General features: G+C 47.0%; 1 protein-coding gene across 1 annotated transcript; it reads left to right on the forward strand.

Annotated features, from left to right (window-relative positions):
* Positions 1 to 1,711: 1,711 nt before the first annotated feature.
* Positions 1,712 to 12,403, forward strand: topbp1 (DNA topoisomerase II binding protein 1). The gene is made up of 28 exons (XM_079361430.1): positions 1,712 to 1,992; positions 2,119 to 2,219; positions 2,316 to 2,450; positions 2,563 to 2,706; positions 3,321 to 3,502; positions 3,658 to 3,851; positions 3,978 to 4,154; positions 4,239 to 4,405; positions 4,512 to 4,675; positions 4,800 to 5,038; positions 5,125 to 5,438; positions 5,544 to 5,716; positions 5,896 to 6,107; positions 6,186 to 6,493; positions 6,577 to 6,762; positions 7,076 to 7,191; positions 7,814 to 7,937; positions 8,043 to 8,201; positions 8,314 to 8,413; positions 8,582 to 8,783; positions 8,975 to 9,207; positions 9,287 to 9,429; positions 9,548 to 9,644; positions 9,846 to 10,009; positions 10,736 to 10,864; positions 11,015 to 11,104; positions 11,880 to 12,041; positions 12,159 to 12,403. Exons 2-28 carry the CDS (start codon positions 2,133 to 2,135, stop codon positions 12,285 to 12,287), a joined length of 4,530 nt encoding a protein of 1,509 aa, XP_079217556.1. The 5' UTR covers positions 1,712 to 1,992; positions 2,119 to 2,132; the 3' UTR covers positions 12,288 to 12,403.
* The last annotated feature ends 1,778 nt before the right edge of the window (positions 12,404 to 14,181 follow it).

The raw sequence follows: 14,181 nt of genomic DNA on the forward strand, positions 1-14,181 counted from the left end.
CGCACCGGCTAAAAATAAGTAAATAAATGTATTTGTACATATATAAGCCGCACTTGATTATAAGCCGCAGGTGTCCACGCTATAACAAGAGCTATTTACACAGACGTAGGCTACCAGTAACATCCGCAAATACTGTAGCGTCTGTACGGACGTTAAAGGACGACGAGAGCGTTCAAATAATAACTTCTAATAACCCGATCACTGTCGGCCGTGACCACGCCGTTTACAGCAGAGAGCAACACATAACTTGCCGTAACAATCCAACTCTCTCCCCCAGCGTTCTCTCATACAGCCACTCAACACGTTCTCGCTGGTGCATTCACTGACTCTCCACATAATCGGAATTATGAACACATTATCAACTACTGACTTTACAACATGAACCGTTACAATAAGAAGCCTAGCCGACGGTGTCTGTAACACGGCTGATGAAAAAGATGACCGTAATATATTTCACAAGAAAAAGTCCATCCATTCACTGCCTCAGAATGACTTCATTACTCACTTCCTCAGTCTCTGTTGTCGCTGTCAGTGTCATCTTAACGTGCAGCAGCTCTGTTAGCTTCTTTGACAGCCAGCTCGATCGCCTTTAACTTGAAAGCTGCATCATATGTATTTCTCCGTGTGTTTTCCATCATGAGGGTGCGTGCATGAAGCGCAAAATGACTGATATTAAGATCCGACGTGACGAAGTCAAATGTTTTTGCGGCAGAAGCTCATTGTCCCCCATAAAAAATCCATGCATTAGCCGCACCGGAGTAGAAGCCGCAGTGCTCGAAGTGTGAGAAAAAAGTAGCGGCTTATAGTCCGGAATTTACGGTATTTATCTTTGTTTTTGTCCTTGATACTTTTTTAAAAACCTTATCAGACCTATTTATTATTTACTGAAACATAACTGTACAGTCAATGAACGGCATCTATGAGCTGATTTTAATTACAATGTTTTGGTTTTAAATACAATTCCACTCACAAAAACGATATAACAATATCAAGAAACACAGTATGTCAGTTATTAGGTTTGCTCATATTAAAAAGTAAAATAAATAGATAAATCATACCTGATAACTAACCTAGCTTAGACTGCTAATATGTTAGCTCGCTCGATAGCGCTTTAAGCAATGACACATAAATCAAACTTTATTACTTACTGTAAAAACTGCAAAGCTCCCTTAGAGTCCACAGGTCCGTGACATTAGTTTACTGCAGAAAAAACAGCTTTCACCAGCTCAAAAAAGACGAAAAAACTGAACAGAAAAGCTCCGTGGCGTCCCGGCTTCACTTCACGACGTAACTACTTATTTACAAAGAGCGCTACGCAAGATCCGCGGCTGTCAATCATCGCCATGTGTGACGTCAAATCCCGTTTTTTAACCTCAAATAACTTATTTAAAACAAACTTCACAGAAAAATGAGCACTTGAACACCATGTAGGGTGATAATATCTAATGATCACAGCAGAGTTTAGGTCTGGAAAAAAATTATGTGACGAGTATTTTAACTTAACAGTTTGACCCAAGTCCCGTCTGTTATCATTGAGGAGGCGGGGTTTATGACCTATACTGCAGCCAGTCAGTAGGGGGCGATCTAAAAAAAAAAGCTTCACTTCACAGGGGACCTTGTCCCGTCCATTATTTTTACAGTCTATGGTATACCCGTTTCGACGGATCGGTTTCTTTCTCGCCCGATGTTTGTTTCCACCATAGACTGTTTCCACACGGTCAGAATATCAGAACACACCGGAAGTGACGCAGTTGGCGCGAATGACAACAACAAAGCTAGCTCTTGAATTTCGTGAAACTGATTTCCCAGATGTCTTCCCCAAGAGTTATTACGTTTTTATTAAAAATAGTGTTCTTTGTGTAAGATATGATGAGCACGTATGTCCTTTGAATATTTTTGAATGTTAAACTTCATATTAATTTACCCGGTTACATGAAACTAGCAGCTTTTATTCAGTCAATCTTACATTTACCTGACAGCGACAAGCTAGCAGTAAGTACAAGCTAAACTATGTATATGTATATTAGAGTGTTTAAAACTGTGTGATAATATCTCAACCCCAGCTTTGACAAGGAGAAACACACACATTATTAAAAACAATAACCTGAATTGTTTCAGTCACATCGAGCATCATGTCCAAAGGAGACAAGGCAGAATTCATCGTGAAGTTTGTGGAAAGTAAAGGACAGAAATCAGAGTATGCTACCAAGGCATATGAGGTAAACTCTCATTATGTGTCTGCTGATGATGGTGATGATGGCTGTGTTCGTCTCTTTGTTTCTACCTGATGATGTTTGTGTTTTGTTTAAACTCAGGCCATTTTGGAGCTGCAGTCTGAGAAGCACCTGAAAACCATCGATGAAGATGCTGTTTTACAAATGGAGCAGAACGACAGATCTCTGTTTGTCTTCAGCAGCTTCGCCACCCCGGCCTTCCTGCACTGTAAAAAGGTCTGACTGTGTGTATTAAACACATTGTTATTGTTATTTATTGTTAATTTTGAAACCTTATCAATGACTGTAACCGTTACACTGTTCTCTGTTGTGTCATGTTCTCGTTCAGCTCGGCTGCCGAGTGGTGAGTCCTCTGGTGGTGTTGTACTGTCTGCAGCAGCAGCACTGTGTCCCCAAGGCAGAGAAGCCCGTCTACAACATGGCCATGGCGGACGTCACTATTTCCTGCACAAGCCTGGATAAAACGATGCGGGTTGGTTCCCTAACGAAAGGAGGATGCTTTGCAGACTCATGCTCTGCAGAAACACAGTTCAAAGACATGTTATGCAGATATATCCTTTCCATTAACCCCCTTTAAAGAGGCAAACTGAATGAGGCTTTAATGCATTACATGTTAGTGATTGATAATTTTGTCGTTGCTAAGAAATACAAAGGTGATTATGAATAAGTCCTTTAAAGTCTCCTTCATGCTCTGATGAAATGAGTCGAAGGTCAACTAGCGTGCACATTTTGTCAAAGTGTAAATTTGATCAACTTTCTGTCGAATGAAATGGATAATACTCATTTATTTGTCGCCCATCCTGCTGGAAATTTTTTTTAATTAAAAGACTTATTTGGGCTGCAGTACCCATTCCAAACACTAGGTGTCTGAGTTACGTACTGCTCCTTTAAAAAGCAAAAAAAAAACATTAAATTAACTTTAAGCAACAAAAAAAGAATATTTCTCAGGGTGTTAACGTGACGACTTTATATGACAGGAGATTGTCTGACCGATCTGTGGATGTTTTAGCCAAAACAGATGAGTCAGCAAAGTGTTTTTATGTTCTATGTTTTTGTCTGAATGTGTCCCTGTCTGTGTGTTTGTAGACAGAGGTGATGGATCTGGTTCAACTCATGGGTGGACGGGTCTATCTTGACCTTAACGTGTCTGTCACGCACCTGATCGCAGGAGAGGTCGGCAGCAAGAAGTACCTGGTAGCTGCCAGCCTGGGTAAACCCATCCTGCTGCCCGCGTGGGTCAAAACCTGCTGGGAGAAATCTCAGGACAGGTGTGTGTGTGTGTGCAATGATTTATCTCCTTGAAGTTACTTTATCAAGATAAGCAATGGTTTTGCGAGGGTTTCTCTCTCTGCAAAAATATGTTGCATCAAGTTAAAGAGTAAATGCGTGCTAGTAAAGGACTTCCTCCCTGTGCGTCTTTCAGTCTTTTCAGGTACACAGATCTGTCCGTGGAGGACTACCTGTGCCCTGTGCTTCGTGGCTGTACCGTTTGTGTGACCGGCCTCTCCAGCACAGAGCGTAAAGAGGTGCAGCGCCTCTGTGAGCAGCACGGAGCCGACTACACGGGTCAGCTCAAGATGAACGAGTGCACACACCTCATCGTCAGCGAACCGACAGGCAAGTCAGCGTCATGGGGGGAAAAATATTTCAAATTTAAAAAAAACGTAACTGTCGTCATGACGACGAGGAGCTCTCGTCCTCGCTGCGAAGGTTGGATTCTGAGTTGCTTGTGTCTGACTGCAGGTCAGAAGTACGAGTGCGCTCGGAAGTGGAATGTGTATTGCGTGTCGCTGCACTGGCTGTTCGACAGCATAGAGAAAGGATTCTGTCAGGATGAGAGCAGATACACCGTGGAGCCCAACGCCGCCAAACAAACAAGACCGCACACGTCAACGCCGACTGGAACGAGCAAGAAAGAGGGTGAGCACTCTGTCATTCTGTTTCTTCTTTAAATATGAGTTGATTAATTGTCATAATTATTATTTATCTTTTTTTTCACCTCAGATGGGCCTTCTCTGTTGGGCTTGAGTCACATCTCTGTTAACGCTAGCATGACAATAAATGACACGGCCCTGACTAACGGCACCCTCAGTCGCCTGGAAGCTCCTGACCCCGTAGACAGCCTGGACCTCACCGTGTGCCCAGCTGAAGATATACTGGACGGCTGTAAGGTACAAAGAAGAAGAACCATACTTTTTTTTGTTTGTTTTTAAATCTCACAGTCGTCTCTTGCGTGTTCGAATGTTTTGCGTCACAAGTTGTTTTGCTGTTGTGCAGCTGTATCTGTGCGGCCTGCCAGGAAAGAAGCTGGAGAAACTGCGGCGTCTCGTGAACGTGGCAGGAGGTCTGCGTTTCAACCAGCCCAGCGAGGAGCTCACGCATGTGGTCATGGGAGAGCTGGACCAGGAACTCAAGAACTTTCTTTTAAGAGCAACACATAGGTCAAACGTGCCCCCCCCCCTCACATTAGTCTTTATTTGTTATGTGTTTTCATGCTAAGTTACACGACTGCACATTAACACATTTGGACGATGTTTTTTTTTCCTCCTGTAAATAACTTCACAGACCACATGTAGTGACAGTGCAGTGGCTGCTGGACAGTTTCAACAGAGGCAGTCGCCTCCAGGAGGAAGGTTACCTCCACCCTGACTGTCTGCCTCCTGCTGTGTCCGTCCCTGCCCGTCACACGCCGCCCCCTCCACTCTCCGCTGCTCCCCCTGCAGCCAGTCCCAGCACGCCGCAGCTGAAGAGGACGGATGAAGATCTGCTCTCGCAGTACATGGAGGACGATGATCCGACAGTCGGCAAGTCTCAGAGGAATCATCTGTGGGATTGTATGAGACGTGGTTTTCTGTATTGCAGCTTATCTCGCTGTCCTTGAACCCTGCAGTTGACGTGCCCCCACCAGCCGAGGAAAACAGCAGGAAGTCCATCGACACAGTCGCGGCGCCAAACCGGAGCAGAGCAGCAGAGGCTGAGTCCATCCTGCAGGAGGCCAGCGAGGCAGGCCTGTTTTTCGGGAAGTGTTTTCTTCTGGTGGGCTTCGGCGCCGACGCCGAGGCCCAGCTTTCTGTGCTGGTGACGGACAACGGAGGCAGGACGCTGACGGGCCGCACACGAGTCGTGGCAGACTACGCGGTGGTCCCACTGCTGGGCTGCTCTGTAGAAGCCACTGTGGACGAAGTGGTCACTGATACCTGGCTGGTAGGATCAAAGTCCAACACTGTGTGAAGGGAGGTCTGTGTGCTCCTTCCTTTTCTTCCATTTGACGCCTGACCGGTCTGTGTTGCTCTGCTCGATGTTTTTCAGGCCATGTGCGTGGAGAAGGAGTGCGTTCTGCAGCTCTCCTCCAACCCTCTGTTCACTCCCGTTCCCGTGATGGACGGACGTTTTCCTCTCAAAGACTGCGTGCTCTCCGTCAGTCAGTTCACGGGAGCAGAGCGGGAGTCTCTGGTGGAGCTGGCCAAGCACCTCGGAGCAAAGTGCGAACACGCTGCTTCATTTTCAGTGTTATGGATAAGAGATCACGAGCTTTAGGAATATTTGGTTCTTTTTTCAAAGTGTGTCTGAGAAACATTAAGAGAGGATCAGGCTGTTTTACACGTTTTTGGTGCATGCCTATTTATTTATTTTTTTACCCTTCCTTCTGTCCCTCCTGCAGTGTCCAGGATTACTTTGTGCGCCTGGCCAACCAGAAGAAAGGCATGCTGGCCAGCAGTCACCTGGTGCTGCAGAGCCCTGAAGGCACCAAGTACCAGGCGGCCAAGAAATGGGGTCTCCCAGCCGTCACCATGCACTGGATACTGGCGTCAGCTCGGAGCGGCCAGAAGGCAGAGGAGGAGCGCTTTCTCGTCGACCTGCCACCTTCACCGGGTTAGAGAAGCTTTAAAAGTGTCCATGTGGATGTTTGTTTATTCAAATGGTGGTCAGTGAGTTTTTTTTATTTATCAGAGAGGGACGAGGAGAGTTTTGTCGGTGGTTCCCAGAAGCCTCCTCCAGCCCGCTCGTCTCCAGAGATCCCCCTGCCGGGCCTCCAGAGCGGGAAGGCCGTCACCCCGCTGGACGTCGGTCGCTTCCGGAGCAAAGTGTTCAAGTCCATGATGGACGAGAGGAAGCCCAAAGAGGACTTCAGCACCCCCAAACAAAACCAGGAGAGCAGCAGAAGGAACCCGCTGCAGAAGGACGCCTCGCTGCAGCTGGACACGCCGTCTCGTTTCCTCAGCAGAGATCAGCTCTTCAGGCCCACCTTCAACGTCAAGGTTTGGACCCGAGTCTCATAAACTGCTGCAGTTTCAGGTTACAATCCTGCTGTGCATCGTTTTCTAAACGCACTGTCTTTAAGGATGCACTCGGAGAACTGGAGACTCCGGGGGGGAGAGCCAAACCAGGAGAGAAGGCGGGGACTCCTCTCACGGACGTCATCAACAGGAACCTGAAGGTGGCTCTGGCCAACAGCAGCAGAAACAGCGTCGCAGACATGCAGGCTGTCTCTGCCAGCCCTCAGCTTGACAAGACCACTGAGAAGGAGGTGAACCAAACGGGGCTTCAGAATCAGACATACTTTGTCAATCTCAGGGGGGAAAGAAATCAGTGAGAGTGTAAAATAAAATAGAGAAACTAAAATAAGCAGGTGGAATAATAAGCTATGTTTCAAAGTCTCCACAGTTTTGTTTGATGAAACCTTTGAACCTCCCAGCTCCTTCAGACACTCAGACACTCCTTCAGTGTATGGATGTGATGAGTTCACAGTGATGGACTCTTTCCTCAGCGTGTGTGTGTGTGTGTGTGTGTGACCTGCCGTGTGTTTCCCACACCAGATGACTGTTTGTCTCGTTGGTCAGGTCCCCGGTAAGGAAGCCGCTCCTCTGGCTGGTGTGGTGATCTGTGTGGGGAAGAAGCTGAGCAAGATGCAGAGTGAACTGAATGCCGTCGCCGCCTCGCTGGGAGCCGACTTCAGGTTTCTTTCAAACTTCAGCGTTACATGAAAGGATGGATTTTATAAGATGATCGGTGTCAGCGTGCACAGAGTGTAAAAGGAAAAGGTCGAGTGGTCGAACGTACTAAGCTGAAGAAAGTGTAGTAAAAAGGTTTCAGATGTTCGATGACTCATCCTGCACTCTGACTCGAGCCTCGCTCGTTTTTCACCAGTTAAATAGAAGCTAATGATCCATCTCCCAACGCCATCTCCTGATTGGCCTTCATCCCGTATCATTTGGAAACACGTCACGACACGGCAGTCGCCAACTCTCCCCCCCCCCTCCCCCTAAAGTTCTGTTACCATGGCGACTGTACCTGAAGGCCACTCGGTGCTTCTACTTCAGGCAGATCGAGCTTAACGCCAACGTCGGCGGAAGACAACGACGTGTTTTTGCAGAGATGGCGGGCTGTAAGTGCCGTCGCCATCCCCAGCGCCGCATTCGATTGGTGAACGGGGTCGATGATGAAACGATGACAACAACCACGAACTTAATCATATTCATGGTTTTCATTTAGAAAGACCTAAAAACACGTCTTCCTTTATTTTTGTCAATGTACAAACATCTCAAGACCTTTCCTGACTCTTTTTTTATTTTTTTAAGGTGGGCTTGTGACGACACAGTGACACACTACATTTACCAGGGCCGCGTGGGAGACAACACCCGGGAGTACAGAGGAGTGAAGGAGAGAGGGCTGCATGTGGTCTCCCAGCACTGGCTGCAGGCGGTACGTTCAGCAAAGATTTAAAAAAAAACGTTTTCGGGTTTGAGGAGAAACCGAAAAAATGAATGAATGTGAAGAAACAAAGTCTGCTGATCTGTTTCCCTGCAGTGTGCCGAGGAGCAGCGACACGTTCCCGAGTCTCTCTATCCGTTCACCTTCAACCCGAAGATGAGTCTCAACCTCAGCCAGGTGCCCAACAGCTCGCAGAGGTCGCCGCCTTTGACGCGCACGCAGCTCAGAGAGATAGCTGAGGCCAGGGAGGACAAGGTGCGTCGTGTCTGTTTCTCAGAGGAATCAATGTTGGGTGCTTTAATCTGATTGAAGAGCTTCCTCATCAATGTCTCGCCTGTTTCATGATTGATTTATCTGGCCTGATCAGGGTGATCGAAGCGTGAACCCAGAAGAAACAACGACTCTACGTCGAGTAAGTGACGGAGGCGTAGATGAAGACGATGTGCATGACGCTGCAGATAAAAGCGGTGAGCCTCCGTTAACAGCTTCTACTAATTTGATCAGTTTTCTATTGTTTAAAGTTTATTTTTATCTAGTTTCATTCACCGTCTTTTTTTAAAGGTTGATCTTTGGAGTCAGAAACCAAAAGTCGCGTTTAATGATATTTTTTCTTCTTCTTTATGATTTGTGTCCAGGTATTTCAGAGACTCTGGAGATGAGGGAGAACCTGCACAGACAGCTGCAGGAGATCATGTCCGCCACGAAGCTAACCACGGGACGCCGCGCCTCCGTCAGACTCAGCCGGATGGGATCAGGGGGCGCTGAGTCGGGCCCTCACACGCCTGACGGGAGCCGGCTGGGACGCGCTGGGAACAGGCGAACTCTGGAAGCTCTGAGGTGAGACAGCCGAATGTTATTATGCTTTAAGGTGAGGTCAAAGGTCAGGGCTGACCTCGATTCCCAGAGGTCAGATTTTAAAGAAAGCTTTAAAACACGAGGAAGGTCATTGTTTGTGTTTTAGCGTTGTTGACAAACTTCTAGCTGAGGTTAAAGTTGACCTCGTTCTGACCTCTGACCTCTGACCTCAGAGTCACCCGAGAAGCCGCCATGGACATGAACACCGAGCCGTCTCAGAGTGAACAGATCGTTTGGGACGACCCCACAGCCAGACAGGAGAGGGCCAAGCTGGCCGATAATCTGCAGTGGCCTGGCAGTCCCTCGCAGCACTCAGAGCCCATCGCTCCGCCCCCGCCGCCGCCCACTGCAGAAAATGGCGCTCATTACAGGGACTCCATGACGGACTCGGAGCTGGTGGAGATGGGTAAGAAATCATGGGTAGAAATTCTGCCCAGAACAGAAAAAGGTTCAACTCTCGCCTGTTATCACTTTCCTTGTCCTAGCGGCGTGTGATGTCATCGAGCAGCAGATGGGACGGAAGATACGAACGCCTCCGACAGAAAGGCGAGGAAACGCCATCCTGACTCCCGAGGCGCCCAGCATCGCTTTCCCACTCGCCAAACCGCCCGTGGCTCCAGAACCAGAGGTGAGGATTCACATTTATTATCGACGTTTAAACTCCAAACAACTCCAGCACACGTGACGTGAATCAGCCGCCTCGTGGCGTCTGGAAACATGTGCTCAAAGTGTTCTCCGTCTCTCAGGACGAGCGCGAGGAAGAGAAGCCGCCCCCCAGATTCCAGCTGTCCTCCCTCAGCCCGCAGGAACGCATCGACTACAGCCACCTCATCGAGGAGCTCGGTGAGTCTAATTAGCAGTGTTTCATCACGCTGCACATCACGCGCCTCCAGTCAGAGACGCTAAATCCCCGATGACTAACGGCGAGGATCCGCCTGCAGGCTCGTCGTGCAGTGTTCTCACATGTGCCACGAGACTCTGCAGCGTGCACGTTATGTAAATGCATCCAGAATCAAACCTTATTTGACGTTGTCATCCGTGCAGGCGGCGTGGTCCTCGACAAGCAGTCTTTCGACCCCACTTGTTCCCACATCATCGTCGGGACTCCTCTTCGTAACGAGAAGTATCTGGCGGCGATGGCGGCAGGCAAATGGATCCTGCACCGCTCGTACCTGGAGGCCTGCCGCTCCGTGGGCCGCTTCATCCAGGTCAGAACCTGAGAGCTGATCCCTGTTTGCATCAGTCCTTCTTTATTTAACCAGGCCGGTCCCTTCGGCATCAAGAACTTCTTTTTTTAAAGCCCCATTTCCACTAAGCAGTCCGGTATGGATCAGTCTGAGGAACTGAACTAAACAGGCAGCAGCACAAACGCAAAGCTACAGACAGAGATACAGTGAGTCAAGCAGGCGAGCCTAAAACATCGACTTCCCATAGAATCCACTTTTAACTCTTTCATTGGAGATTTTGTAAAAACTTTTAAGGACACCGGCTCTTTGAGTTTCACGTCCTTCCAGGCTGAGGGTGCAGAACACCCAAAAGTCCTTTTTTCCCCCAATTTCAATTTGAGCGTTTGAAAACAGAGAGCACTTTTCTGCATGATAAAAACACACAGCATGAGAGTACGTCTGAAGGACGCATGGTCAGCTACCTGGACCACCGATTCATACAGACCATCTGGACAGTACGAGGAGTCTTCAGTTCACTGCTATTAGAATCAGGTTTATTATTCAGAATCCACTTCCTGAAAGGTTTAAGGTCAGTTGGACGTCTGTGTGTTTGTTCTGTGCAGAGCTGAGTGAACACACCACTTTACTTCTTTCTTCCCAAAAAAGTTTTCAAAGTATCTTCACCCATCTACCTGCGTTTTTTTTTTGTTTGTTTTTTTTTCCTCATGCTATCAAAGATTGAACATTTCCTTTCTGTGCGCTCTGCAGGAGGACGAGTATGAGTGGGGCAGCAGCTCCATCCTGGACGCGCTGCCCTCCATCACCTCCCAGCAGAGGAGACTCGCTTCAGCTGCCATGCGCTGGAGAAAAACCCTGCAGGGACGCTCTGAGCAAGAGGTGCACGCACACACACACACACACACACACACACACACACACACACACACACACACACACACACACACACACACACACACACGCTGCAGTTTGTACTGTAACATTTATTACCGCAGTGTGAACGTACACTGACTTTGTCTGTTTTTTCAGGGAGCTTTCGGTGGATGGACAGTCATGCTGAACATCGACCAGAGCAGAGAGTCGGGCTTCAGGCGCTTACTGCAGTCTGGCAGCGCGAAGGTTGATGCTCGCTCACTTTTCTTTGTGTGAAATCAAACTTTATTTGACCTTCATCCAAATCAGACAAACGTGAAATGTATGTTTAGAAAACACACAGGAACTACGGTTAGCAAACAAGGTCAGAGTTTACTGTTCCAGACTGGACTGAACCAGACTGGACTGGACCAGACTGGACTGGACCAGACTGGACTCTACCAGACTGGACCAAACTGGACTGAACCGGACTGGACTGGACCAGACTGGACTGGACTGAACCAAACTGGACTCTACCAGACTGGACTGAACCAGACTGGACTGTACTGGACCAGACTGGACTGGACCAAACTGGACTGAACCAGACTGGACTGTACCAGACTGGACCAAACTGGACTGAACCAGACTGGATTGGACCAGACTGGACTCTACCAGACTGGACTGGACCAAATTGGACTGAACCGGACTGGACCAGATTGGACTGGACCAGACTGGACTGGACCAAACTGGACTGCTTGGTGGAGACGGGGCTTCGGTCAGGATTGAACCACCTGGATTTTCACAACCAATCACATAATGAAGGCTTCAGTTAGTAGGTGACGCTTTAACAACAGTCACACAGTCGCACGCTGTGCGTGGACGAGTGAAGGACGAGAAGGCCGTCGCTGCCTCGTCTTGTTTTGCTTTTAAAACTCACAAAGAGGCCTCGGTGTCGTGTGAATCACACGCTGGTTCATGTTCACTGTTCATGTGTAAAAGACAAAACCAGTTGTATTTCTAACTGAGATTTGAATGTTTCCAGGTTTTGCCGAGTCCCTCGCCGTCTTTGTACAAGGACGCCACTCACCTGTTTGCAGACTTCAGTCGGCTGAAGCCTGGAGACTTCAGAGTCAGCGTGTCGGAGGCGTCTTCGCACGGAGTCACCTGCCTGAAGCCGGAGTACATCGCAGACTACCTCATGCAGGTGAGTGGACATCAGCAGAGAGTGAGACGAGTGTGAAAGTGATCACAAGCATCAAGACAGAACGAGCTTCAACTCAGAAGATGAAATGTTAAAGATTCTTCTCCGTCCTCTCTCCAGGAGCCGACCCCGCCCATCGACCTGTACCACCTGACCGACGCTCCCTCCGACGACCCTCCGGGAACTCCGTCACGTAAACGTAAAGCCGCCGCGGACAACTCCAGGCTGACGAAGACACGTCTGAACTGAAACGACGACACTAAATTCTCTCATTTAAACGCCAAATGTCTGTGAACGTAATTGTAAATAATATATTCGTTTTTGTTTTTTTTTCATGACTTGAAAATAAAATAAATGCAGCGCTTGTTCTCGTCTCCGGCTTCCTCATTAAAGAGCGTTGCAGCGGGACGTCAGCTGCTTTCAGACTTTGATGGATGACTCAATGAAGGTCTGCAGGAACTGTCGAGTCACTGTTTGTAATTGGGTGCTGTAGCATGACCTGGCCATGAGGGGGCGCTGCATCATCAGTGTATCACTCAGATAAAGTCTCATCTCCAGAATGGGGGGGAAAGTGAGTCTCTCATGTTCAGGTTTATTCCTGCAAAAAACTTTCACTGCAAATACTTGTAATAAATTGGTGTAATGTTTGCAGACGACTCTTTCACATCAGAACAAAAACAAACCTGATTTTTCCAGCATTTCTTCCCACTTTAAGAGAAATTATTTTTTTAAAAATCAATAAAGCATTTTTCATTGTGATTGTGTCCAACTATTAAAGCTCCTGTCGCTTCTCTAAAGGACTGATATCGGCTTCCAGTGGCTGACACGTCCAGTCAAACCGATGTGTTTCTGTGCCGTTGATCCCTCCAAACAGTAAACAGCAGATTTTGTTTACCCGGTGTCGGTTTAGGCTTTTAGTAAAGTGATGAGCTATTTGGTACCAGGGTGCGAGCTGAGCTCCCATATGGACGGATAAGTGGTTTAACCTCATAACAGAAAGAGCAGCTGACAGACTCCTGACACATTCAGGCTTCAGCTGCACTTTGAGAGCTGTGGGATTAAAGGAGGAGGAGTCCTGACAGAGGAGCATGACTCAGGCTGCAGCCAGGGGCCACCAGCAAAGAGAGACGGCAGCTAAGGGCCCCTTTTTAAGGTGCAGACAAGAAGAACGTGCAGGATTTCACTGAACTATCAGTCATGAAAGTGAAGATGTGTTTCTCAGCCTGAAACTCCTCCAGCTTTAAAAGAAACCTGCTCTGGTACATGTACAGAGGTTTAAGTCCTAGAGAGCAGTCAGCCTCTCCACTAAACTGATAAATCAAATGTGTCTGTTTTAGTAAATCTCTGAATAAAATGTTTGGAGTACCCTAGATTTAAAAATCAGATTAAAAACAGATTAAAGCTATCTTGGTGTAAAAGCCCACTGAAGCCCAAACCTGCAGCATCATGTATTTATATTTAAGAATATTCATAAAGTTACAGCTGTTTTTGTTTGTACCACTCTTTAATATTCATTAATACAGAGATTTGACTGATGTGCAACATCGAGCAGAGATGAATTTGTCCCATACAATAATTTTTTGAGGTGGGTTTTGAACTTTTTCATGTTATTTCACCTATATTTATCAATGTAGATTAAAAAAACTACGAACTTGATTATTTTACATACATCGAGAATATCTTTACCTGGAAGCAGCATCAGATATAACTTGGACACATCCTTTAAAAAAACAACAACAACAAATGTCTCAGTTTTGACTTTTGTTGATATAAAACAAATAAACCTTTAAAGAAATAGAAATATGGTGTTTCAGTGTTTTGCAATCAGATATATTCTGTTTTATTGACATTTTACTCAACCTCAAAGCTTTTTAGGAAACAAGGTTTTATTTTACTTTTATGAATCTGGTGCCAAATGTATGTTTGGAAAAGTCAGATTAAAATAAATCAGATTAAGTAAATTTGGGGAATTTTTGTGATTTTTTTTAATTCACTCTTAAGAATAATCCATTAAATATTGATATGTACTCCACCTGCTCAAACAATTTACAAACTAAATTCAGATAGAGTGTATTTGGGAGGGGGGCTGACACTGTACCAGTTTGAGTCAGGATGTCTGAAGTGTTTTCAGTCAACAGGTGCA

Source organism: Symphodus melops (assembly GCF_947650265.1).
Source record: "Symphodus melops genome assembly, chromosome: 14".
Taxonomy (NCBI): Eukaryota; Metazoa; Chordata; class Actinopteri; order Labriformes; family Labridae; genus Symphodus; species Symphodus melops.

Coding starts and splice junctions, on each gene's coding strand:
- topbp1 (XM_079361430.1), top strand. CDS start 2,133: ATGTCCAAAGGAGACAAGGCAGAATTCATCGTGAAGTTTGTGGAAAGT. Junction 2,707..3,320: donor GCCTGGATAAAACGATGCGG/GTTGGTTCCCTA, acceptor GTGTGTTTGTAG/ACAGAGGTGATGGATCTGGT. Junction 7,938..8,042: donor CCCAGCACTGGCTGCAGGCG/GTACGTTCAGCA, acceptor GTTTCCCTGCAG/TGTGCCGAGGAGCAGCGACA.